The sequence below is a fragment of the Lichenostomus cassidix genome, chromosome 19 (genome assembly GCF_008360975.1).
Source record: "Lichenostomus cassidix isolate B80296 chromosome 19, HeHo_3.0, whole genome shotgun sequence".
In the NCBI taxonomy this organism is placed as follows: Eukaryota; Metazoa; Chordata; class Aves; order Passeriformes; family Meliphagidae; genus Lichenostomus; species Lichenostomus cassidix.
In genome coordinates this window covers 6,433,064-6,459,475 of record NC_139499.1, presented here as the reverse complement: position 1 = coordinate 6,459,475, position 26,412 = coordinate 6,433,064, and the positions used below count along the sequence as shown (strand labels likewise).

The following is a 26,412-nucleotide window of genomic DNA, read 5'->3' as shown; positions in this document are numbered from 1 at the left end:
ACTGCAGTTGGAGTTACCTTGTTTTTGCTCACGTGGCTGCTGTCCTAACAAACAAGGAGCAACTTTTTTTGTCATTCTCGTTACACAAAGGAATTCATTCTGATGAAAAAAAAATTATCCTTTTCATATATACCCCTCTTCTCCATTTGCCCAGGAATATCAAACAATCATATTCAGTAAAACACACAAATTGTGATTCAGTACACACAAATTGTAATACAGTATTATTCAGTAATATTACTGATTCAGTAATATTCAGTAAGACACACAAATTTACTACAATTAATACAAATGGATTTTAGTGTATTGTACTTAAGTTTGAGGAGCTAAGGGGATGGGACACTCCTCATCTCTGTCCCCCACCTTGATGTTTTATTGTGACAACACAAGTCTCCTTAATGCCACATTTACATCCCATAAAAACATGACATAAACTGGCAGCACCAGAAAATTAGGTATGTTCTATAAGAAAAATGAATTGATACAAAAAATAAGTACAAGATTTAGTGTGTTTTGCCTTTCTGTGACTTGCAGGAGCTGCAGCTGAGCTGGGATGGGTTCAGGATTTGGCTGACTTGTGTCTGCACCCGCCAGGGCTCCAGGTAAGAGCGGATCCTGCTGGAGCAGGGAGCATGGGCATGTTTTGGAGTCATTCCCTGCAGGGGCTGTTCGGCAGGTACAGTAGGCCAACAGTGGCACTGAGTCAAAATAGTGGCTGCAAAGATATTACAGCCCTGGCTGCACCTGGTGCAGGGGAAAATAAAGATGTCAGTCCCCTCCCCTTTCCCCATCACTTGTCTCATATTTCTGAAGTACAGGTGTGTGGTTACTGTGTAAACAGAGCAAAGAGTTTTCTTCTAGGCTAATAAGCTGCATGTTTTGGTTTTTTGTTGTTTTTTTTTTTTTTTCCCTCCTTATAGTATCTCTGCCAAAATCCAGAAGCTTACAGTATGAACTCCTGCACTTCCACACCTCCTGTGCTCACTTGGGAGAGAGGCTGTGGTTTCTGGAGCCAGGATTCAGTCAGAACCTGCCCCTCTGGCAGCTCCACTTCGGTCTTTTCTGAATATATTTCAGAAATTTCTTTTGCCTTGTCCATGTAATCCACCACCAGTCAGAGCATCTTGAATTAACAGATAATGCCTGAGCATGAAATTGGTGTTTAACTACACCATTCACTGATCTGTTGTGATTATCCAGGTAGCTCTGGCTGTGGTCATTGGCTTTTGCCAATAATTAGGGGGGAAAACCTGCTCTGCCTTCATCCCCAAAGTCCTCAGAACTAATTCTGATGATGCTGGTCTCTGCCACAGAGCCTGGATGATAAAGACATAACTCAAAAGGAATGACAAAGATTATTTTGGATTATTTTCATCAAATCTTCTGCTATTCCTCTCAGTGCCAATTGCAGCTCTCAGTGCCGCACCACCACTCTCTGAGGTCTGAGGAGAAAAGCAACAGCACAGGTGTGAGGAAGATCCCATTGTACAACTGTGCTATCTGTGATGCAGACAAGTGATTTATGATTGCATGTTTCATGTGGCAGGAATGACATTGCCAGAGGTGAGAGCAAGGAGGAAAATTCAGACTCCCTTCGGGTGACAGACGAGTCGAAAATAAAGAGGATCCTTTTTCAGTTTTCTGGCAAGTCTCATCAGGAGAGTCCTAGAGCAAAAAAGGGAAATGTGGCTTTCCTTTTGCAGTCACCAAACTGCCCCAGACTATCAGTACTCACTGAGGTCCCCTTGAGAGATAACTGGGAAAACTGGTGCCATTCCAGCTCGTTGTGACAATTTATTCCCCCTTGCTCATCCCACACTGTGCAATCCCATATTGACATGGACATTATTTCCATGGGCACTTCTCCTTGTGCTTCATGGGAAGCAAGAAGAATCAGCAGAATTACTGAAATTGGGTGTCCTAGAACTTCCCACTCCCTCCCAAAGGATGGAAAGCCCTAGGTGCCAATGGGGCTGAAATCTGGGGAAGATTTCAAATTGCTCTGCTCCTCATGGACTGGGCAGGGATCAAGGGAAAAGAAGAAATTCCTGGAGTGCTGCTAGGTGGGCAGGACCTGAATGGTATAAATTGGAAGCCAAGTCAGTTTTTGATGCTAGTTAAACATTGACTCTAGTTAATATTTCAAGTGCAGTGGCAACCAAAAGCAGTTGTGATTAATTGTTATATCACAAATACCTCATAAAGGCATCCAACATGTGAGCCTTGAAGCAGTTGGATCTGGTCTGATTCATAACAATATAAAAGTGTTGAACCCTTGAATTAATCATTCTGTTCCTCCTCTATTTCCAAGTTAGTTTGTACCTTTTTGTTTTGGTCTTTTTGTTTGTTTGTTTTTCTTTTGGACAATTCTAACCCATTTTACTAATTTTTCAACTCTGCTGTCTTGTGTTGTTTTCGGAAAGTGTTCCCTTTTTCCATTTCTTAGCTGTTTAAAGGAGTTTTCCAAGGAAAATCAATGCCAGACTAGGGGCTTGGCCTGGATTTGGGGACCCTGGGCATGGCCTGGTGCAGTGTCTGCAGCCAGGAGTGACACGTGGGGAGGAAACCTGGATGGCACCTGGATGGTTTCAGTATGTTAATATGATTAAAGGATAAATAATACTAAATGTTTCCTTAATAGGAGAAAATACACAGCATTGACAGTAGTGATTAAGTTCTATTAAACAGTTGTTAGTTTGGACACCAGGTGATTAGTACATCCAAACCACTTCATTTCCAGACTTTGGCACCTTGGTCATTACTAACTCAAGCCATAAAGTTCAGTGAATCAAGTTGTAAATAGTTTTATTGGTCCCATGTTGGGGGAAAAAAAAAAAATTGAGGGTTGTGAAATTCCTGGATAATTTCAAGTTATGTGTTTCTTAAGTCCTCGTGTTTCTGCTTTCAGCTCTTTAGTTATTCATCATGGCAGAGGGTTTAAAACTCTGTTTCTGCCTTTGCAAACACTTCATCCAATGGGCTAATTGAGAGCAAGGAGTTGTATTCCTAGAATTAAATAATCCAAATGGAGAGAGGGTTGGAATTTTGCACTGAGATACACACACTGCTGCCAGTGTGCCATAGGTATCCCAGGGAGGGATTTTCTCCAAGGACATGAGTGGAATTGCTCTTACAGCTCCTGGAGAAAGGTCCAAAGTCACCTACATGCTGCTAATTATTATAAAACACACAACCTCATATTTCTGTTGGTTTGCCTTTGGCTTTCTGAAAATGATTTTCGCCTTTTTAAGAATTATTTTGCGTCCATTTGATAAGGTGTGCTTCCGAGCAGATTTTATTTTTTTATTTTCATTTTTAACACGAGCTTAGGAATTAAGTTGTAAGGCCTGCACCTACTTCAAGACGTCAGTGCCACACAACAAAGCACATTTTAATACCTCTTAAGTGACTGGGAGCAAATTTTTGGTTTCTCCAAACCGATTTGAGGATTAGAGAGATGTGCTGGCTTCACCCTGCTTGAGCTCCCAAATTGCCATGTGTCCTGTTAAGTCTGTTTATGATTCCAGTGACCCTTGCATCACTCCCATGCCACTTTACAAATTGCTGCTGAGGTGTTTATGGCGAAGTGCCTTTCCCAAATGTAAGCGATTTTTTTTTTTTTTTTTTTTTGCAGTGTGCCTGCCCAGAAACCAGCAGCTTTTATGGTGTGGCCACAGCAATGTGTGTGTTTAGCAGGGTAAATCCTCCCTGCTGCCTTTGGAGTGCATGTATGTGCTGGTGTGCTTGGCAAGGCAAGGCAGGACAGCTCCATAACTGCGGGGAGAATGGAGGAGGTGACTCCGAGTCACCCTTACTCACTGCCCTCCGCTGTGGGAAACCTGTAGTTTGTGGTTTTGCAGGGCACTTTTGAGGCCAAGGCAGGCAGAAAGGCAGAGGTGCCATCCTCATTCCCGAATTTATCCCTTAAAACCCCAATGGAAAGCAAATTCAGTGTCAGCTCCGAGGTGAGGAGCTGCACTGGGAATCACACCTGAGCACAGCAGGTGCTGAGCTGGCAGTTTCACGGCAGATTGTGAAATTTGATCACACAATGGGAAATAGAGCCACTCCTTGAGGGCAATATCTGGAAACATAATGGGGAACCACCCTTCAAAGGTGATCCGGGTAATAATGGGGCTTCGAAACACTTTCTACCTGCTTTGCTTAGAAAATTATGAAAATTTTTAATGGTGTTACTGGTTTTTGCACAAGCACACTATATTTAGACTGGTCCTGAGCTCAGACACACCCAAGGCAATAAACTGCCCAGTGCCACCATCACTGCAAGGTGGAAACTGGTAATGAAATTCTCAGTTCTCTTTGTGTCCTGGTGTTTGCTCTTCTCTTCTTTCTCTTCTTCTCTTCTCTTCTCTTCTCTTCTCTTCTCTTCTCTTCTCTTCTCTTCTCTTCTCTTCTCTTCTCTTCTCTTCTCTTCTCTTCTCTTCTCTTCTCTTCTCTTCTCTTCTCTTCTCTTCTCTTCTTCTCTTCTCTCCTCTCCTCTCCTCTCCTCTCCTCTCCTCTCCTCTCCTCTCCTCTCCTCTCCTCTCCTCTCCTCTCCTCTCCTCTCCTCTCCTCTCCTCTCCTCTCCTCTCCTCTCCTCTCCTCTCCTCTCCTCTCCTCTTTCCTACAGCTTTCCACCCTTATTTTTTCCTGCAATTTGGGCATTTTTACACCCTCTGAGTAGCTTCCACTGCAGATATCCCCTGGTAAATCTGGTTAATGAGCATGGAACACCCAGCATTAATGCATTGGCCCCATGACACTCTGTGCTACTTGATGTCTCCCTCCTTTCTTCTTCAGATTGGCATAAAGATTGCACCTGTGCTCCTGCAGGTACTTTATGCACACCACAGCCTCTGAATAATGTAGACTAATAGAAAAGACTTCAAAGAACCATAACACAGCTTTAAAAGGGCTGGAAGGAGAGGCCGACGGGAAATGTTATAAGAATTCCACCTTTCCTGCTTAGCTAAGCAGTAATTTAGGAGGACATGTAAAGTCTGTGCGAGGGTTTCAAAGAAAACAAAAAGAAAACAAAAAAGCAAACAAAAGCAGAGCACACTGCCCTGATGTTGGAGACAAAGGGAGGGAGGAGGGAGAGGCTCACAGCAAATCATCTGCTCCAGTTTGTCATTTTTAGGTCGTCAGACACGGGGTAATGAAAATATTTAGAGAGGTTTGGGTGTTGTTTGATAGAGGTAAACGTAAGGGGAAAGGAGAGTGGCTTAGCAGTGAGCTGAGCAAATTGTTATGTGATTGAAATCAGTTACCCAGGAGCTCATTAGCTACAGAGAATAAATACCTTTCTTTCTGGAACTGTGGGTATTCTGCTGGGTCTCTACCTCACATCAAGTTAAACACTCTCTGTCACTGAAGGGTTAATGCCAGGCTGCTCTTGTAATTTCCCAGAGCCAGGGGAACCATCAGTGCAGAGGGATCAATGACCAGCAGGCTCCAGAATTATCTGGATATTTGGAACTGGGGAGAAACTGCTGCAAGTCAGTGAATTCTGACGTTTTACAAGTCAAAATTACACTGCACGCTGTCCTTGTCTCCTAATAATTAGTGTGGAGAAAGCAAGAAGAAATATTTTGAAGAGCAGGTACTGTTTTAGAGTGAAATTCCCTCATTTTCACTCCTGTGGAACCAGTATGGACATCACACCAGAGTGGGATTTCACACGTGCAAAATTTAGGCAGAACAAAGATTCCAGTGCAAACTTCAGCATTTATTGAGCAACTGCTCTGTCTGATCCCAACCTCATTTATGGCACTGAGAGATAGTTTTGGCAAAGAGCCTTTGGATATTCCGCTGTCAGTTTGGTCAGGAGGAATTTATCTGCTGCTGGAAGTCAGCTCCAGCAGAATAGGGAATAGATATGTAACAGGATTACTTAACAGGCTTTTTAAAAGGAAAATCTTGGGTTGGACATTCCAAGGAAATTGGACTCAATAATAATAACAACATAATTACTACTTTAAAGATAAGAGAAAATCAGCTATGCTGATTTCTCTGATTATTTAAAGGTATAGTAAGTGAGCACACAGACAAGCAGTTGATAAATGGAAGACAGAGGCAGTGGTATAGAATAAAAATAAAAATTTCCAGAACACAGGGCTATGTTAAAAAAAGATCTTTAATTCAATCATACATGTTTTAGGACACAGGGATTCCCTCCTTCTCAAGGAGGCTGTAATTTGACATAAATAACAATGGGGCAGATGTTCTAGGAAAAAAATAATCTTTTACATTCCTGACAAGGGGACTGCAAATAAATATATTTTAAGGTAGCAGGATGGGCTGACAGTGATTTTTCTGTAATCACACAGCACACACCTTGCTGTCAGTGCCCACAAAGTCTATAAAATCATGTACACCTCCAGCACACACACATCTACAGGCGAAGAGTTGTGGCGACACAGGTCTGTGCACAAAATCAGGAACTCAGAGTCTCTTCTCCTTCCTTTTGTGTGTTCACACACCTCTCCTTGTCCTTGCTGCAGATTTCAGACTCACTGGAAAAGCACTAGGGGAAAAAACACCCCTGCAGAGGCAGAAAGTCGAGAGGTGGGAAGGCTGGAAAGCCAAAAGTCACCTCATTCTCCTGCTGGGGTGGCAAAACAGCCAACAGAACAACAGAGCAATTTCACTGCTGTCATCAACGGGGTGATTTGGCTTGTCCTTTCCCAGAGAACAGGCTTTTCTCCAAGCCTCTGCCTCTGTGGTGATGGTCCTGCTGTCACTGCAGCTCCAACAGGAGCAGTCCTGGCTCTGTCACCTCCCCACGTTAGGGACAGGAGCCTGTCCTGTTTGCCCACGATGGGAATGTTTGCAGCTGGAACAAGGAGGAAGCCCAGGTGTTGATGGCCAGAGTGATGGTCAGGACGCCCAGAATGTTGAGAACAAAGCCAGCTTTGGCCTAGAATTATAAAAGGGAAGGGTTGTTAGCAGCCATGAGCAATTTTGTCCTTTGTTGTTGGTCAGGATTGTTTGGCTTGATTTGCTCTTTAGACTTTTTTTGCACCTCCACCAAATTATATTTAAGCTGGTTTTCTTCATAAATATAATTCATATAAAGGGGATGACTTCCACTGGATAAAACTCAAACCTAGAAGTCCTGAAATCCTTTTAATCCACTTCTCCTCTGACCAAGTATTTCTCTCTAAAGTTACTTTGGGTTTCTTCTTGGATCAATTATAAGTTAGGAAAGTTATCAAGAGACATGGCATTGTTCTCCTTGCTTCTCTACTGATTTCTTGGGGTGTCAGGGCACCCAGTGAGATGTGCCAGGCTGTTCCCTGTCCCTGCAGAAGGACTGTCTAGGTGACAGGGCTCTTTGACACTCTTAGATTCTACATTTGGGCTCTTAAAGCAATTTAGACACTGACAACTCTTATTATAAAATCTTCAAGAGGCCCTGGCTGTTCTTTAAAGCTCCATAGCACCTTTATGAGATTCTCAGAGTGTGCTAGAGACAGTGTGACCCTTTATGAATGCCCACATGTCTTCTCTCCATTTCACACAAGCAGGGCACGCTGACTTTTCTAACACTCTGCCAAGAAGAACCAGCATTAGAAAAAGGAAAGATCAAACCTAGAGGTGAAAATTCTGGAAAGAAGATGTTTTTTCCTCACCATATCAATAACCCTGAGTTGTCCATAGGAGAACACAATGGCATTGGGAGGAGTTGCCACGGGGAGCATGAATGCCAGTGATGCAGAGAGGGTGCAGGGCAGCATGACATAGAGTGGGTTGAGGCAAATTGCTTCAGCCTGTGCATGAAAAGAGAGCAGAGATGATGGTTTTGACACTCAGAAATGCACAGAAACCTTTTGGCAGAAAACTGAATCCTCCTCCTTCCCCAAACACTGCAGCCCCTCATGGTTTGGTGCTGCTTTAGACACTTCCAGTGTCTTTATGCAGCAAATGCAAGAATTGATTTTGTGGTCAGCGCTTCGTGTTTCTGATGCTGCTGTATAAATGCATAAATAATGGTTATATTCTGCCTAAAGCCTGGCTTCAGACTGGTTAGGAGCAAAATTAAATGATCAGGGGAGGCAGGTGAAGCTCTGAAGGTGAGTGGTTTGGTTTAGGGGTTGGCTGGAGTCTGCAGCCTACTAAAAAAAATTTTTACAGCAGCTTAGTCCGGTTTCTATCTAAAGCCAGCTTTTCAATTTGCAGAACTCCATCTTCCCCAGCAACAGGAGCATCCACTGGAAATGCAAAAGTCTGAATTAGGTCATGCTATCACCTTCAGAGCCTTCAGGAAGGCCAGAGATGGGGGTGAAATACAGCAAAGGAATGTTGCAGGGGAGCAAACGCTGCTGCTGGTGCTGTCTCTGTGCAGAACAAATTGGAAAAAACAAGTACAGCTGGCAGTGACCTCATGGTTAGGCCAGAAGGCAAAGTCTAATATGCCAATGGATTTAATCCCTTTGCTTTTCACCAGCAGTGATTTCAGAAAGGTTGAACTAAGCACACTGTGTATTTATATATGCACACACATACTTATATTTTTGTATAAGTCTGGATACAGGAACCAGCTCTTGGCTTTGCCAGCCAGTTGGTTTTGCCAAGTGAGGAGCTGAAAACCGTCCTGAAAAGAGTATTTGGAAGTGGTGGGACTCACCATTGAAGCCAGGATGGGGAGGAAGAGGGTGGTGGTGGCCACGTTGCTGGTGCACTCGGTGAAGGTGGCAACGAGGAGGCACAGCAGCAGGGCAATGGCTGGGTGAGGGATGGTCTGCAGAGGGGTCAGTTTGCTACCCAGCCATGCAGACAGACCAGATTCCTGCAAAAAAAATGTCTATCAGGTTGGAGAGGAAAGAGCCACATCACTGCCCTGCTGCAGTTCTCATGGCAGTTCAGCCCTCCCTTCTCAGAGCAAACCTGCTGTCTGCAGAAAAACGGGATTGCTCAGTGGGTTAAATAAAAATAAACATGATTTCCCTTCCAAGGAATTGGAAAGAAGGAGAAACTGCATTTATAGTGCATTGCTGATAGCAAATAATTATTTCTCTGTTCTGTTCATTAGCTGTACATGATCAATGTTTGAGGAGCTTTTTTTTTTTTTTAATGTAAGCAAAGATATTTGAATTAATTTCCTAAAATTTTTTTAATATATATCTTGGCAGATGTTCTGGTGATTTAATGGCATTTCATCACATTGTCTGACATCTTGATAACTATCTGAAGGTTTTCACACCCTTCATCCTTGTCAGTCACTGGGAAATGGCAGCATCTCCCCTGACATTCTGGGCTTTTGATTATTTATTCTAGAATAAATTAATGCGATTTCTTAAATACATCCTTTTCCAAACATGTACTTTTGCATTTTAATTTTGATCTCTGATTTCTCAACTAGTATTTCCAGGGACTTCAAGCCTTTTAGAATTTCTTTATTGTCTACAGATTCAATAAATGTATTGTCTGTTCCATCACTTGAATCATTATTGAAAAAATAATGTGTAGCACTGGACTCCTGGCAGATCCCTGCAGATATTTTAACCTTCTCCTGTGGTTTCCCTGGCAAGCTCTGCATTTCTCTTCCAACAGTTTAATTTCAATCCTATTTCCATAACTCCTTGGTCTGAAATACTTTGGAGACCCCTCCTAGGTACATTATCTCCTCATGCTGGTCACATCAATTTTATTTTATTTTAATGTGTTGGGGTCGTTTTTTAATCTGCCACTTTTCTAGAAAAGCAGTTAATTGTGCTGCTCTGATTGGCAGGGGAAAATAAGGATTTCTTCTGATCCCAGAACTCCAAGGATGCTCCCACTGCCAGCAGCTGGGGAAAAGGAGCATTTGATGCTCCCATTGTGCCCTCTTGTGTCCTGGGCCAGCATGAAGAGCAGGCAAATAAACCACCCAGGCAGACAGCAATCCCAGGTGAGCCCAGGAATGTTACCTCACTGCCCTTGGCTAAGGCAAAGCCACCTCCCAGCAGGAACACGATGTTCCACGGCATCTTCTGGTGAACGACTTTCCAGTCCAGGAGGGGTGGAGGTGCCCGGAACTTTGCCCTGCCCTCTGGAACCCAAAGGAAATTTGGTAAAGCCACGTCACACCCTCCAGAGGAAGGAGAACTTCTGGGTGGGAGGTGAGTTTAGTCTGAATATCAGGAATTCCTTCTGTCAGCAGCATCAGGCAGGCTCTGGAGTTATCCCCCCGAGCAAATGCTGGGAGCATCAGCAGCAAAGGGGTTGAAACTTGACTTGCAACAGCTCTAATGAATGATTTCTCCATGCTCCAAGGAGCACAGGAGGAGGTTAGGGTGAGTTAAAGGTGTGGCAGCAGCTCGGTGTGTTTCTGTTAAGTCATGGATTCCCTGCTGAAGATTCCAACCTTGGAATTCCTTTCACGTCCCATGCAGAACACTGATGGGATAAGAGCTCCCTGCTTAGTGAAATGATGAGAAACACAGAATTTTATGGAATGTGTGCCTAACCTGCAGCTATGCAGGAAGAACAGTTTGAAGCCTTATTTAACATTTGAAATTTCCTTCGTAAACCTACAATTTCCCACTTATCCATCCTGACAGCTGATTTTTGATGGTTCAGTAATTCTCACCTGTTTGCTCTTTGTCTCTGTGTTGGTTGGAAGTGTCAGAAGGGAGGATGAAGAGCAAAACTGAAATGAAGATGGCAACTGTAGCATCAGTGACGTAGCTGCAATAAACCAGTCAGATATTTAGTGAGTATTTCATTTAGGTAAAATCCAGTAAAATTTCATTTTTATTCCAAGGGAGAAGGAGAAATGGCAGCACCTTTTATCTTTGTTGAAAAGAACTGTTGCCCAGCCTGGGATGAACCCAGGTTCTCTTGTAAACCACAGCAGCACCAGGAGGATGAAGAGGATCAGAACTTCTATTTCTGCAAATTTCATTTTGCCCAGTTTCTTGCTCTCTTCCTTGATGATGGCAAAGGCCTGTTTCTCCTTAGCCTTGGCAGCAGGGCTGGCAGCACAACCAAAATTCTTCTTAAAACTGGAAGAAAATGGATGAGAAATACCAGGGGAATTTACCAGATACCCTCAGAGTTAAGAATCCAAATTTCATACTTAATCATAATGTCTTTATATGTATTTATATCTGAATATTGAAATGAAATATAATCAGCAGCCATGGCGAGTAGTTACTGCATGCCTTAACGAGATGATCAGAAAAAAGCTTCCTGCCCCTAAAAGCTCATGATTTAAATATAAAGAAGTGAGTTTTCTGTGCACACGAGGAAAAAAAATTATAAAATTACAGAATGATTTGGGTTGGAAGTGACCTTAAATTCCATTTCATTCCAACACCTTCCACTAGACCAGGACAGTGTTAATGTGATTGGCAAGGCTCTTTGACCACTAGGAAGTAAAGAGTTGCCAAGCTTTTTAAAACAACAGAAAATGAGAGTTTTAAAGGTGGGATTTGAAGAGGAAATTACCATTACAGGTGTTACAGCACTCTTTCCATGTAAAATAAGGGAAATTTGGGTAATACAAACATGATAGTATGAGTATTAAGCAGGCAGGCAATGGAGGCTAGTTGTGTGGGGTGATCTGCACCAGAACTAACCCAGAACTAATCCTCTAGGTCTGAAGCAACTCTGGTCACAAAGTCATTTACCAGCTCTCTGCAGAAATCAATTTCCTGCTTCGAAGCACAGCAACCTCTTAGGGCATGACAGCAATGCTGCAGAACAGGCCATGAGCACTTAGAGCTTCCTATTTTCACCTACAGAGCTATTCAGCTGGGATTTCATCAGATTCCTTGAGGAAAAACTCACAGGATTTTAACAGACCCTGAGTGTGCTGCTCTGGTCTGTGTTGTGTGTCAGGACTTTGTCACCTGCTGTGTGATTTTCCTCATCAGTAAAGAAAAAGATCCCTTTTATTCAAGGAATCCCTTTTATTCAATCAATCCCTGATCACAGCTGGACTGCAGAGGGATACTCACTTGAAGCCCAAGTACAGGATCTGCAGCCAAATCCACGACAAAATCAGCAGCACCACCATGGTGGGGAAGGCGAAGGAGAACCAGGAGGCAAAGTTGATGATGCCACCATTGCCAGGAAAGAGCCTGGGAAATGCAGGTGGCTGTTAGCACCCAAAATTCCACATTCTCTTCCATCCTTCCTTAATGAACCAGAAAAGAGAAGGCTCTGTGGGGCTCATTAAGGAAGAGAAGCTCACTTGCCAGGAAAGGAACCAAATGGACATTTTCCTTTCCAGCTTCTTCCCCACATCCAGCCAGACTTACTCATCGACTTGTCCTTGCAGCACCAGGTTTGGTGTTGTCCCAGTCAGAGTGGCAATCCCTCCAATACTGGCTGAGTAACAAATGCAGAGGGACATCCCCTTGGAGAACTTCTGGTGTGTCTTCTCAATCTGTTCCTCGTTTCTCTTTCTCTCTTCCTCAACTGTCAGGATGTGTGAGTTACCTAGATCCCAAGGAATAAAAACCATGCAGGAGCTGTATTGGACAGGAAAAGACTTGTGCCTGCATAATTCAGTGTTTCAAGGCTAGGACACGATGGATTAAAAGCTGAAGGAGCCAAAATTCCTCGTTTTAAGCTTGGCATTGTTAATTCTTTGCTCTTCTACCTGTTTTCACTGGTAGCCTTGACACAGAGCAGTTTTTCAGAGGAGAATTGGAATGTGTGCTAAAGTTTGAACCAACTGCTGACACTTCCTGGTGAACGAGGGTGATGCCTGAACTGAACATGGAGGGGAGTAAGAGAGGCAGAATTTAGGGAATTGTAACAGAGCTGGGGGAGCTGAGCAGAAGGGAATTCATTCTGCACCAGCACCTGTCTGCTGGCACTGAGATTTCTGTTCAGAAACACTCAAATCACCTCAAAGATGGGGAGAGGGCAAGACAGCTGGTAAAGAGATATTGCTGCTTGATTGTGTACCTTTGGATTAGAAAGATCATTTTTAATCCCTAACCTGCCATCTGGAAATAGGCCAGAAATTTCCCTTTGGGAATCCCCTGTTATCTGATAAGTTACACAGTAGATAACAACTGAACTAACATAAATAAGCAGGGAAAGAGCAAGCCTGATGTAAAGGCATCCCCTAGTGGAGAATTTATATTTTTTTGTTGGTTTATTGATTAGATTGTGTTTTTGCATTTTTGATTTAACTTCAGCCAAGTCAGTAGATCATTGTGGTTTTGTCTGGCTTGTGGAAAAGCCTCATCAGTGCTGCATGATGCACTCAGGATGCTTTAGGGGCAATTTTCTTTTGGGATTTACTAGGAACTCTTACAACCGAAGAAAGCACCAGATCATCCTCCATCACCCTTGAAGAGAAAACCACCCACAACCCACTCACCTTTTTCCTCTGGCTCTTTGAAGCTGTCAGGTGGCTTTTCCTGCAGCTCAAAGGCTTTGTTGGTGTGTTCAGACACTTGTTCAGCAGTGCTGGACTCGAGTTCTGACCTGTGCAGCTGCTCCAGCACTGCCTGGGCTATGGGGACCATCATGGCAGTGGTGGCTGTGTTGCTGATCCACATGGACAGGAAGGCAGTCACAACCATGAATCCCATCAGGAGGCTGGAATGAGGAGGTTTGGAAAAGCTGGATCAAAATGCAGCACTGCAGTGCTCTTTATTTTTATTACAAACGGTGGGTTTGGAAAATTCAGCCATTCAGTTTGGAAAATCAGCAATTCCCACCCAGCACTTCCTCCCACCCTGGTCTGCTTTGTGGCTAAGATTTAACATTAATTTTTCTTTTTCAACCAATTTTTTACATTCTTAGGCTAGGAAGATGGAAGCTGGTAGCTTCCAGCAAGCAGTTTATCCAGTCAGATCCTGCTTATTCCACATTCTCCTGAGGAAGACATATCTCAATAACACTTGTTAATGCATTATAATATATTTTGAAGAGGAATTACAAGCTGAATTTGATCCCAAATGGCAACCAGTTTAAGCCATAAGGAAGATGATATCTTTTTTTTTCCCCCTCTTGTTATTTTATCCCACCTCTATTATTTAAGATTCTCCTCTCACTCATCTAAAATTCTAATCCTCGTTTCAGTATTACTCTGTTATTTGTCTCAAAATTATTCTTTGGATGAGATGTAGATTATACATCAGATGAAAAGGGGTTTATCTTGTATGCATTTTTATTCTATTGCTTTGTAATTTCCCTCGGTGTTCCCTCTTCTTATGGGCTGAGACAGATTAAACAGGGTGATGTAGCCTAAAGTTCTAGTCTGGAAAACATTTGTTGTTTTCAAAACAAGCACCCCCATATTTTCCCTCCTCTCTGCAATCAGCAGAGTGTCCATGTTTTTCTGTGTTCCAGCTGTGTTTTTTCCTGATTCCAAAGCTGTGCTCCTTGCCCAGCCTGGCAGCACCCTTGTCTTTCCAGCCCTGACTGTCTTGTTCATATTTTTCCACCTAAAGCCCTTTGGAATTCCCAAAAAAATATGCACCAGGTCTGTAACACCTCAAAGGATCCCCATTTGCAAGGCTTGCTCAGGCATTAACTCGCTTTGGCTGTAGGAAACCATTTGCAGGGAATGAACTGCAGATTCCCAAAGGAGATGGGAACTGCTGCCATCAAATCCTTCATCCCACAGCATTCCCCCCACAGTTACTCACAGGGCTGGTCTGACCCCAGTGATGAGCAGGACCCTCAGAGCCACTCGCTTGTGCAGGTTCCAGCTCTCGATGGCAATGGCCATCAGCAGGCCCCCAATAAACAGCATGTTGGTGTCCTTTAAATATTCCCTGCAGACCTGCAAGGTGGGACAGGAGACAGGGAATAATCACACCATTTTCTGAGGGAGGTAGCTCCAAAGGCATGAGCAGGGAGTGTGGGTTGTGTCTGAATGGGGAATTGGCTCTGATTTCAGATTAGCAGCTCCACCCAGAGCTCACTCTGGGCTTGGGCAAATTCTAATCCATGGAGGAAACAGAGAATAATAAAAATAATAATATTATTAATAATATAAATATAATGATGATGAGGAGGATGACAATTATAATTCTGGGGAACAGTCCCAGGATATGAGAAGCTGATCCATACACAGAGCAAGATCTCTTACTGTTGTTGAATCCATGATATTCATCAGTGGGAAGAGCAGGACAGGCAGGAGAGCTGTGACAGCCAAAGGCAAGGCTTCTGTGCACCAATAAAGTGCCATCACTATGATCACATAGCCACATTCTGCCTCCTGCCAGGGGAAGGAAGGGGACATGCAATTAGAACAGGCTGAACATCGAACCTGGGCTCCTCCACGAGCCAAGGACTCTTAATTGCATTCATTGCCTGATAAAGGGATTAGAGAAAAGGTTGTTTCCTGTGCTCCTCTCCCATCTATCCTCTGACCTATGCAGATCCTAATCAAATGACAAATCTGGTCAGGACTGGGAGGGAAGGATGGGACTTCCAGCAGGGGTAAAAATAGTACCTTAGGAAAGGAAACCAATGGATGACCTTGGACTTTTCATGATAAGGGATTGACAATTACTGGCACAGGCTTGTTGATTGTGCTGATGGTGCTATATTCTGTATTTATGTCCATGATTTGTAGAATTAATTATTGATCCAGTCAGGCTTCTCCACCTGTTCCCACACAGGATTCAGGTCATGGGCCAGGTGAGCCCCAGCTCATTTCAACAGCCTGGACTCCTTGTACTGTAAATACTTTTATAACTTTTCAACGGATTTTTAACTTAGTAGAAACTTTGGAAGGCTCACTGGCAGACTGGTCACAGATCATTTCAGCTCCCACTGACTTTGTCTTGTTTGAGGGAAAATCCTCTATTTCACATCACTCTTTTTCTGAAAAAAACATTGACTCAGTTCTGCTTTGGACAACCACTCCAAATTTTATGTAAAAGTGATTAAGTCAGTCCCTATACACTGAAAAGATTCAAAATCACTCGTCACAACAGTGGCATTGGTTGGGCTGAGGAAGAAAGCAAGAAAAAGCATTATTGGAGGTTTTGGTGTCTTCCTTATCTTGGAACTTGTGCAATAATGGGCAACAGCAAATCCAAGGGAGGAAAAACACGCTTGTGTGGTCTTGGATAAAGGATGTCCACTGAAATACACTGGATAGTATGAATGAAATTGCAGTGATGCTCATTGAGATTGGATTACAGAGGATTAAACTGAGGAGCTGGAATAATGGGGGGCAGGATTGAATTTGGGATGCTTTGGAACCTGCTCAGGAGTTCTGATCGTGGTGAGGAGGTTACAGAGCTGGTGAGGGGAAGGGTGAGCAGGGAGCTGAGCTGTCTGGAGGAAAGAAGGAAACAGCAATCTGGGTGTGAGTTACACAAGCAGCCAGGCTGGAGAGGTAAATCTGAAAGAGATTCCCGTGGATATGAAAATAAGCCTTTTTGAGCCTTGTTTTTGAGGGAGAGCAGTATGAACCTTAATTATCCATTCCACCGCTCACTGAGAGCAATTTGCCATTTTGATGGTCCTTTTTCTCCATTTTTCTTATGAAAAGACACAGATGGGTGCCTTTTGAGACACCCCAGCAGGGCTTTGGGATGGCACAGTGCCATTGTCTTCATCCTGCTGTCAGCATAAGCTGGAAAAAGGCTTTACCCAAAATCAGCCACCCTGCAAGGACATTCATCTGCCTTTAAGCAAGATTTTTAGCATTGTTTGCTCTCAATTATAATAGCTCAGTGTCCAGCGCTATGTCATTATAGGGCAGGTTAATAGATGAACAGAATAGAAAAAATGTGAAATTCCATCCTGTAGCTGCTGGCTCACACCAGTGAGTGCAGAGGCACCAGCTTTTCCTGCTCTGCAGTGCCCCAGTGCACAGTTTTAACCCCAAAAAACCATTCTGACAGATCGCGAAGGGAAAAATCTGGGACATTTTCGATTTTTGTCTCGTTGCTGAATGCACAGAAACCAGAGAGAGTAATTTTCAAAGGGGAACTGAACCAAGACTGCCTGATCATTCCACAGGTAACTCCAAGGACTCACTGTATGTAACAATGCCTCCAGCAAGTGAGCTTGAACTCGTGGCCTCAGGACAAAAAAAAAAAACAAATAATCTCTCTCTGTCTCCTTAGAACTTTCCTGATCCAGATCTCTTTTCACTTCAGTAACTCCTTTGCCTATGGAAAGGTATCTAGGAAAAAAAAGGTACTTTTTTCTTTTTTCTTTTTTTTCTTCCTAGCAAGCTTTTAAGTAATAATTTAAACTATTTTATTTACACAGTGAGGGAATGGGAGGCCACACCTGACCAGTTGGCACATCACAGCTTCAGCTTGTGCTCTCAATCCAAACTCTGACAGCACTCAGAAACAGAGTGTGAGGAACACAGAGCCTTGGGAAGAATTAGGGAAGTGGAGAATGGAGAAGGAGTCTTTAAACTGGGAGTCAGCAGGGTCAGGAGGAAGAGTTAGGACTTGGTGTCCAAAGAGAAGTGACAGGAGGGGCAGTTTGGGACGAGTTTGTCATGGTGCTGGGGCTGGAATAAGAGGCCAGAGATTAGATCTTTCTGCATGAAGGGGTTGGGAGTGCAAGAAACAGTGAAGAAGCAGCAGAAGGCCTGGCAGTCTGTCAGCTCACAGCTCTCCCTTGAAATGATGAATTCCCCACAAATATCTGCTACAGCTCCTTGGAGTCAGTTTTTCCCGATGGAAACCTGAGCCAGGTGTCTTCCAGAAGTGGTGTTTTAAATTTAAAATCCTTGTTTGGGAAGATTCTTATAGAAATTGGTGGAAACAAGACTGAAATGCATATTGTTTTCCCTCATGTATCAGAACGTCTTGTCCATCTAAAAATGCCTCTTCTAAGTGGCAGTGACAGCAAGGAACAAAATAAAAGAAGATGTGGACTGGACACTGTTAGGAAATGAAAAGAGGGGTAAAATTAAGCCTTAAATTGTAATTTAAGTTTACACCTATAATCTTCAGCATAGAAAGTCCTTTGCTATATCAGCCAGATGCAAAGCAGGAGTCACAAAACCTCATATCACTGAGTGTTCTTCTAGAAGATGCAATCATAGATGTTTCTGCTCGTCCATCTATACCTCATTGCTTTCATACTGCCCCAATATGCTCAGGAAAAAAGAGATCTCCAAGCAGCAGATGCAGAAAAAAATCTGAGAAAAAAATCTCTTCACCCTGTCCCTTGACAAGAGCAGCTCTGAGCCGTGGGGGTTTAGCTTTTAAATGGAATTTGAAAAGCTCTTACCTTGGTGGGCAGAACCAGAGGCAGAGGGAGGAACACGAGGGGCACCAAGATGATGATGAGGTATTTCCTGCAGGCCAGGAGAGCCTGGCAGGAGACAGCCATGGTGCTGGAGCTAGCCCAGTGCTGAAGGGAATCTGCTGCTTGGAGCCTATATAAACACCAGGGAATATTAACCATTGACCTCAGGAGGTTGGGTGTTGTTTTTGGAGCTGTAATCGGAGAAAGAAGGAAGAGAACAAAGAAGGGAGGAGACAGCAGAAGAGTGCTAGACCAGGAACTTTCTCCAGACAATCTTTCACAGAGGTGATAAATCCATTAGAAAATTAACCCCTTGTGGAGCAAGTGGGTTTTTGAAAGCATCCTGAAATGACCTACACTTAAAAAAACCCCAATATTAATTATTTGGTCTTTATTAATGCCCTCTTTGAATAGGTGCTATTATTCCTCCCATAAAAAAAGAGGAACTGCTCCATCCAAAAGGGGTTGAAAGTTTTTTAAAAAATATGTGGAAACACTGAAAACCACATCTACACACATAGGGATTAGGAACATTGATGCAAAGTGTTCTAAATATCATATTTATAATGTTATAAACATCATTGTGTTCACTGAAAAATTTGAAAAATTGCAAAATCCACTGGGCAGAGCTGCTGTCAGCTGGTGCCACATCAAGTCCCTGCACAGAAAGGGACTGACAGATCTTAGTGGGATTGGGAAAAATTTGGGAAAGACTTGACTACGAGGCATCACTCTGCACACTTTGGGCTATTTTTTCCCCACATTTTGGATCTTGCAGGTTTATAGGCACAGCTCTGGGAACTTGCAGGATGTATTGGGAGGGAAAAAAAGTGAAGAAGTAAAGGGGCTACAGGGAAATTCTTGACCCAGTTGTGGGAAAATTCCAAAATACAAGCTGTGAATCACTTGATTCTACAAATATGCAGGAATAGCAATAAACATTTTAAGTCCAAAGGGTATTTCTTGTTAATGCCACGTTGATGGCTTTATTTATCAGATCATGCAAGTACATCCCTCAGCTAAAGATGATAACATCTCCATTTTATTGGTATAAAAATCATCCTGGTGCTCTTTATAGCTTTCTCAAGGAGAGGAAGGGAAGCAAAGCCATTTAGGTCATCTGATGGCAGTTCCACAAAAAAAGCTTCTGCTATTTCTGCCTCTCATCCCTGTTCTGCCAGGGCTTGTTTCCCTTCAAGAATGTGCTAATGATGGAAAATCAGCAGGGCTTCAGCTGCCAGATTTGAAAGCTGGACTTGGGGTATTTTGCTGACAACAAACAGCACCACGTTACTTGGGGCCAACCCTGAGCTTCAGCATTTCACCCTTGGTACAAGAAGAATGAGAAAAAAGTTTTCAAATGAATTCTATTCCACCACATCTTGCACCATTGAATGTTTAATTAATGTCTGGCAAGGTGTAGTGACAAAATCAGCCAACAGCAAGGTCATTTTTCTGCTTTTTACTCTTATGCCCTGAGGTTGCAATGGATATCTGAAAGAACACATCGTTTTTGCATCTCTGCAACACAAACCTCCAGCTGCAGCCTTGACTAGGGAGTGCAAATAAAATCACGGAATTATCTCAGCTAAAGAATTGTGCCTGTTCTTCAGAAGTAGCATGTCCACAGAGATGGTTTCCACTGTCATGTGAGTCACAATACTTTCCAAGATGCTCAAAAAGAGCTCTCTCAGTGTGTTACTGTGAAAAAAAAATGGTTTATGTCTTGTCCAGGCTTTGCCTGTGGCCCAGGAACACTCCCTCAGTGGTGCCAGGGGAGCAGTGCCAATGTACATTAGCTTGGAACGACTGCAGTTTACATAAACGGGTTAATCTAACACTCTGAATTGTGTGCTTTGCATTTAAAGGACAACTTGGTCTTTGCTTACTGATCTGCTCTTCGAGGCAGACCCAAACCTCACAGGGAACCAAACAGCACAGCCAAAACCTCCTTTAGTGACTGAGTTTGTAAGTTATTTTGTCCTTTATAAAAAGAAGTATTTTCTAATGTGCTGTGAATTAATAGCAGTGATCGTATGCTGCTAAATACAATATTTTGCTAATCCTATTGCCGTTAAAATGTTGATTTTTGTTTTGCTTGGTTTGTTGAGCCTGGAGAAGACCAAAGGGAACTTTCATCACATTCTGCAGCTTCCTCATGAGGGGCATTGGAGAGGCAGAGGCTGTTCTCTGCTGCCTGGTGATCACTGACAGGAGCTGAGGGAATGGCATGAAACCATGTCAGGAGTGTTTAGGCTGGATGTTGGGAAAGGGTTCTTCACCCAGAGGGTGTCTGGGCAATGGCACAGGCTGCCCAGGCAAGTGGTGGAGTCCCCATCATCCCTGGAGGGATTTAAGTGTGTGGATGTGGCACTTGGGGACATGGTTTAGTGGTGGCTTTGGTCCTGCTGGGTTAACGTTGGAGTCGGTGATCTCAGAGAGCTTTTCTCACCTCGACAATGACATGGTTTTGTGAAACACCATCGCCAGAGGGCTGCACCTCTAGCACCTCCGGCACCTCTAGCACCACTAGCTGCAGCGCTAGCGCCGAGGGCTCTCGGGAACGTCCGCGGTTCTCCCGGGAGCCGCGGGGAGCGGAACCGGTCCCGTTCCGGGCGGAGCCATGTCAGTCCCATCCCGTTCCGGGCGGAGCGGAGCCGAGCCGTTCCCGTTCCCGGCCGAGCCGTGTCAGTCCATTCCGGGCTGAGCACAGACAGTCCCTCTCCGCTCCGCTCCGCCCCTCCATGGCCGCCATGGCCGCTCCGCCGCCCGCCGAGCCCCCGGTGTCCCCCGGCCGCCGCCGCCTGTCGCTGCCCGCCGTGGAGCCGCTGCTGTTCCTGGCCACCGTGTCCCTGGGGCTGCAGGGTCCCCTCGCCACGCAGTACCTGTGGGACCGGCTGGGAGCCGATCACGGCTACAACGACCGCAACAGCACCGACTCGTCCGGCTGCGGGGACAGCAACGCGACCGCCGACCCGCTGCGGCAGGTGCGGGGGAACGGGGGGAAACGGGGAGAGAGGCGAGAGGAGATGGATGGGGACCCTGCGGGGAGAGGGGAGCCCGGGAGAGTGGGGAGCTCCAGGGGAACAGGAGGTGTGATGGGAGAGGGAAGCCCTGGGGGAGCAGGGAGGAGCAGGGAGAGACGCGTCCCGGGGGAGTGGGGAGCCCCAAGGGGGACAGGGAGGAGCAGGGAGCCCCTGGGAGCAGAGAGTTCAGAGGGAGCGTGAAGCCTCAAAAGGGAACAGGGAGCCCGGAGGGGATGGAGACCATGATGGGAGTGCGGCTCTGGCTGCTGTTGGAGCTCCTCAGCTGCCTGTTTCCCTTGCAGGAGGTGGAAGCCCTGGTGTCTCACTGGAACCTCTACATCAACCTGGGCGGTTTCTTCGTCAGCCTGTTCTCCGTGACTCTCTTCGGCCCGTGGAGCGACAGCGTGGGCCGGCGCCCCGCGCTCATCCTGCCGGCCGCCGGCATGGCCCTGCAGACAGCCATCTACCTGCTGGTCATGTACCTGGAGCTGCACGTCGCCTTCTTCCTCCTGGGACGCATCCTCAGCGGCCTCACCGGCGACTACAACCTCATCCTGGCCAGCTGCTTCTCCTACGTGGCCGACACCAGCGAGCGGCGAGCGCGGACGTTCCGCGTGGCCATCCTCGAGGCCTGCCTGGGCACCGCGGGCATGGTGGCCAGCATTGGCGGTGGCCAGTGGCGCAAGGCTCAGGGCTACATCAACCCCTTCTGGCTGGCCTTCGCTGCCAGCCTCGCTGCCACCCTCTACGCCGCTTTCTTCCTGCGGGAGTCGGTGAAGCAGAAGAAAGCGGCCAAGCTGTTCACGCTCAGCCACTACAAGGCTGTGTACAGGCTGTACACGAGGCCAGAACAGCCCAGCTCGAGGTGGAAGCTGGCTCTGTACTCCCTGGCTTTCTTTCTGATTGTCACAGTGCATTTTGGAGCCAAGGACATCTATGTTTTGTACGAGCTCGGCTTCCCTCTCTGCTGGGCTTCCGATCTCATCGGGTACGGCTCTGCCGCCAGCTACCTGGCTTACCTGAGCAGCCTGGCTGGGCTGAGGCTGCTGCAGCTCTGCTTTGAGGACACCTGGGTGGCAGAGATGGGGTTGATCTCCAATATTGCTGGGCTGGTGGTGATGTCCCTCGCGACCACAGCACCGCTGATGTTTACAGGTGATGCTGGAGTGTTAAATTGATGCTTTTCAGGATTTTAGTGTATTGATGCTGTAGTGTGCTGTAAGGGGAGTTCAGGCATGTGAGGAAGTTCTGCCTTGTGCAACAAAACAACTGTGGCAGTGTTGGCCAAAGACTGAAGTTGAAAGTACATCCTGGAATATTAGGCTTCCCAGAGCTACAGACACAGACTAAAGTGTATTATGAAATCCAGGACGGTGAATTGGGAATATAGCAGGGAAGTACTGCCTGCAGATGCAGATTTCTGGGACTGACTTGGGAGACTTTATTTTTCAGCTGAGCTTTCCCTAATGAATTTTATCTTGCTCACAGGTTATGGGATTCTGTTCCTTTCCATGGCAGCCACTCCAGTCATCAGATCCAAGCTCTCCAAGCTGGTCAGTGAGTCAGAACAGGGTAAGGAATTAGCCAGTTTGCTTAAGCCAGGTCCTGAAGCATTGTCTTCTTGGAGCATTGAAACCAAACTCTGGGGAGGTTAGGAGTTCCCTGGCTCCTCTGGGCCTCCAGTGCCCCTGCATTCACCCTCAGGCTCAGCTTAACATTTTATTTTTTTTCAGAATAATTGTCATTCTTTGGTTTAGACTTGCTGCATTTCCAAGACGAGAACAAGAGGAGAAAAGCAGAAATAGTTAATTCATCAATCCATTAATCTCCTAATAGTTTACAATGAGCAAGGGTTAAAATGGATTATATAACAAGGAGAAAAAAGTCATTCTCCTGGCCATAACTTTTCTCTGTAGATCAGTAACAGTAGGAAGAACCAGGTGTTGTTGGAGGGTTGTATCATTGACCATGGTGAAAGATCATGGATAACCCATAGGAGGAGAATATTTACCTTTTGTCCAGTCATGTGTTCGGAGGGCTCACACTTGCTGTGAAACACAGCACAGGAATGTGTCTGAGGCAGGCAGAGGGAGGAGGGAATCCAGGTGGATTGAAAGGTGATTTTGCACAACTTAGTTTCTTATTTTAGAACGGCGATTGTGCATACGGCGCATTTATGGTGCTAAATCTTCTGCTGTACTTAATATTTAACAAGTGATAAGGGGTGCTTGGCAATGAACAGATCTATAGAGCCCTGGCCTGAAACATTTACAATCCAGCTGATAGATAATACCCCTGGGCAGCTCCTGGTGCAAGCCCTGCAGGTTGGTGAGGTGGTTCTGGTCACAAGTTGGACCTGCCACTGGCCACACTTAATCCTCACTCACCTTTCTGCTGGGAAGTGCAAACCCTTGGAAAGATTGGCAGAAAGCGCTGAGGGTGATGTGTTCCAGCTGTTTACAGGCAATAACCACCTGCCTATCTCACCATTAACCTCTTATCTCTCTTTTCCAGGTGCTCTCTTCGCTTCTGTTGCCTGCGTGGAAGGGCTGTGCTCCCTCGTGTCTACAGGAGTGTTCAACTCCCTCTACCCTGCCACCCTGCACTTCATGAGGGGATTCCCATTTCTCTTCGGGGCTATAATCCTCCTTATTCCAGCAGCTATCCTTGGGTAATACACTTCACATTTCTAAATTTTGCCATGCGATGTCATACGGAAAATACTATTTATTCTTAGTGTAGAAACTGGCAGTTTTTAAGGCATATTTTCAGTTATGGTTATGAGAGGAGGTTTGGTGCCCCACTAAGCAGAGGTGCAGGTGATTTCTCCTGGAATCTGAATCCTGAGGATTCAACCTGAAGCCTGAGTGATGTAGCTGCCAATACTCAAAATGCTTCAAAGCCTCACTCCACCCTCAATGGAATCCAAAATCTGGAATTGAATTTGAAAGCTTCTCATGGAAGAGATGTAGCTCTCTCAGCAGTCTCTCTTCCTGTAACTTCTTTAGTTATTAAAGCAGAAGTTTTGTTGTGACAGAAAACAAATCCCCTGGCAGGTTCTGGGAGAAGGAATGTGTTGGGATTTGCAGAAGTGCACCAGCTCCTGGCAGGAGCATTTTGTTTTGTTCCTCTGGATCTTTAAGACTCACTCAATTCAGCAAGATCCCTGTGTGCCTTTGCAAGCTGAAACTGTTTGTTCTTTCCTAGGGGGATACAAATCTGGGATTCCAAACATGACTACAATCACTTCCAAGATGCTTCCCTGTCCCCTACAAAAGACTGAATTTAACAACAAGGAATTGGCCAGCACGGCAGTGTCCACCTGAAGACTGCACTTTATTCTTCCCTCAAGGGACAGATCAATGTGACAGGGACACCCTGCTTGTCCTTCGTAACTTTTAAATGCCAAACAGTTGGAAATTGCAGTTGGAAATCACAGGAGGAACTTGATTTGGTGCTGTGAATGCCTCCTCAGTATTATGTTGGCTCATCTGTCAGAGAAAACCCAAGAGACCCAAAAGCCAATCAAGCTGCTGTTGGCCTTTTGCAAGGCTAGTTTAGGGTCTGGTGGGGCCAGAAGGTTCTGCCATGCTTTTAGTGGGGAGAGAGGACTGAGTTCTGGTTTAATTGCCGAGCATTTTCCCCTCTGAGTACTGCAGTGGGCAGTAGATGAACAATGTCCTGCTGGGGGGGAAGATCTGTGCTCCAGATCATCACATTGCCAGTAAAAACCCTACAAATGTGACATGCCAGACAACAAAAATCCTTATGGAGGATTAGTTTAGCACAGGAGTGCTACTGCTGTCCTTACTGACTGAACCAGCTTCAGTTTTGAAAGCCAGAGATGTCCTAGGGAGACACCTAAAAATTAGTAAAAATACTATTTTTTTTAGTAAAAATACTAACATTCCTAAAAATACTAATTCATTAAGTATTTGTAGGAATGCCAGGGACATGTCCTGCCTGTCTGCAGCTCAGCCCATGATCTCAGAGGTGTTTTTTGAGAATTAACATCATCTGAGAGTACTGCAGTGCCAGTAGAATTAATCCTGGGTTGGGAGGGACCCTTGAAGCCACTCCTGTAGGTGCCTTAATTGACAAACCTGATGAACTTAAGGCTGAAATGGTCAGAATTGTTCCCCCCTTACACTGCAAAACTGAGCCTCATTTTGATAGCTGTGCCCCAGTCCTGTGAAATCACTGCTGTGCTTATCCAGAGCCCTTCCTCAGCAAGCTGATGTGGGAAACAGGACTAATGTCATGAAGATTAATGGTTTTTTTTTTCATTGTATGTGTCATAATTTTGTGTTAATGACCTCAGTCCTGCTGCCTGGTTTGGGATCTGCTGATTCCAGCAAGCAAACCCCACGTTCATGGTGCTAATAATTGTTCTTTCCAATGTTTTACCTGTGTTGCTGCAATCCTTTTTTTTTTTTCAACGTGCCATAAACCAGCAATTCTGTGTACGCTGCACTGCACATGCAGTTCAGGTACATGCAGTAATGACTTTACTGTTATTTTCAGAATGAATAAAACCTCCATGCTCTTTTATGGTTCATAAAACTCTAGATTTCTTGTGCAGCTGTTGATATCATTTGTCCTTGACTCGTTTGGGGCTCCTCTCCAATATTTTTATTCTCTTTGAAGAACTGAAGACTCTGCAGTAAAGGAGGAGCAGCAGGAATTTTCCTGCCTGGTGGAGAATGAGTGTGTGAATCTGAAAAATCAGGGAAAATGCAGGTTTGGGACTTGCAAGCAGCCAAAACTTGCTTTTCCTGACCACCAGAGCAAAGCTTGTGGGAGAGCTTTGTCTGAAACCCGTGCAGTAAAAGTGAAATTCTTGTGCCCAGCTTTGTCCCTGTCCATTGGGAGTTTGGGGTAAAAGCAGGAGAACTGGGGAGTAGAAAAGCAGAAGGGGGAGAAGAAGTGAGGCTTTCAGAACTTGGTGTTATGCCACTTGCTCCAAGCAGTTATGCCAGGGAACATAGGAATTACAGGTCTGATTGCTGGGCTAAGCCTGGAATTTGTCTCCCTGAGGAACAGGGCATGCTGTGAATGTTGCAGGAGATGTTTGTGGCTGAACTGATTGTGAAGTAAAGTCTTCTCTTCAGTGCTGTGCAGTGAGGTGAAACCTGGCTCTGCTTCTGTGCCAGAGGAGAGATTCAATGGCAGCAATTATGCCTTATTAAAAAAATTA

General features: G+C 44.9%; 2 protein-coding genes and 1 long non-coding RNA gene across 3 annotated transcripts; 2 read left to right on the top strand and 1 right to left on the bottom strand.

Moving 5' to 3' along the window:
* The first annotated feature begins 560 nt into the window (after nucleotides 1–560).
* On the top strand, nucleotides 561–11,884 carry LOC146429127 (uncharacterized). The gene is made up of 3 exons (XR_014855715.1): nucleotides 561–602; nucleotides 10,545–10,696; nucleotides 11,583–11,884. It is a non-coding gene; the product is annotated as an uncharacterized LOC146429127 (long non-coding RNA).
* On the bottom strand, nucleotides 6,119–18,309 carry SLC13A2 (solute carrier family 13 member 2). Its single transcript, XM_085078247.1, has 12 exons — nucleotides 18,172–18,309; nucleotides 15,047–15,175; nucleotides 14,601–14,737; nucleotides 13,325–13,545; nucleotides 12,249–12,429; nucleotides 11,946–12,068; nucleotides 10,770–10,988; nucleotides 10,574–10,671; nucleotides 9,912–10,033; nucleotides 8,630–8,791; nucleotides 7,635–7,772; nucleotides 6,119–6,919 (listed from the first exon to the last, which is right to left on the bottom strand). The coding sequence occupies exons 1-12, from the start codon at nucleotides 18,271–18,273 to the stop codon at nucleotides 6,788–6,790; spliced, it is 1,764 nt and encodes a 587-aa protein (XP_084934373.1). The 5' UTR covers nucleotides 18,274–18,309; the 3' UTR covers nucleotides 6,119–6,787.
* A 2,537-nt stretch (nucleotides 18,310–20,846) lies between these two features.
* Nucleotides 20,847–25,778, top strand: SLC46A1 (solute carrier family 46 member 1). The gene is made up of 5 exons (XM_085078248.1): nucleotides 20,847–21,176; nucleotides 21,518–22,370; nucleotides 22,704–22,787; nucleotides 23,730–23,886; nucleotides 24,423–25,778. The coding sequence occupies exons 1-5, from the start codon at nucleotides 20,934–20,936 to the stop codon at nucleotides 24,496–24,498; spliced, it is 1,413 nt and encodes a 470-aa protein (XP_084934374.1). The 5' UTR covers nucleotides 20,847–20,933; the 3' UTR covers nucleotides 24,499–25,778.
* Nucleotides 25,779–26,412: the final 634 nt, after the last annotated feature.

What these genes read in the sequence shown, in the direction of transcription:
- SLC46A1 (XM_085078248.1), top strand. Translation starts at nt 20,934, where the DNA reads ATGGCCGCCATGGCCGCTCCGCCGCCCGCCGAGCCCCCGGTGTCCCCC. An exon ending in GGTCAGTGAGTCAGAACAGG is followed by an intron (nt 22,788 to 23,729) that starts GTAAGGAATTAG and finishes TCTCTTTTCCAG; the next exon opens with GTGCTCTCTTCGCTTCTGTT. An exon ending in ATTCCAGCAGCTATCCTTGG is followed by an intron (nt 23,887 to 24,422) that starts GTAATACACTTC and finishes GTTCTTTCCTAG; the next exon opens with GGGGATACAAATCTGGGATT.
- SLC13A2 (XM_085078247.1), bottom strand. Translation starts at nt 18,273, where the DNA reads ATGGCTGTCTCCTGCCAGGCTCTCCTGGCCTGCAGGAAATACCTCATC. An exon ending in ATATCATGGATTCAACAACA is followed by an intron (nt 14,738 to 15,046) that starts GTAAGAGATCTT and finishes CCCACCTTGCAG; the next exon opens with GTCTGCAGGGAATATTTAAA. An exon ending in CAGAGACAAAGAGCAAACAG is followed by an intron (nt 10,034 to 10,573) that starts GTGAGAATTACT and finishes TTTGGGTTCCAG; the next exon opens with AGGGCAGGGCAAAGTTCCGG.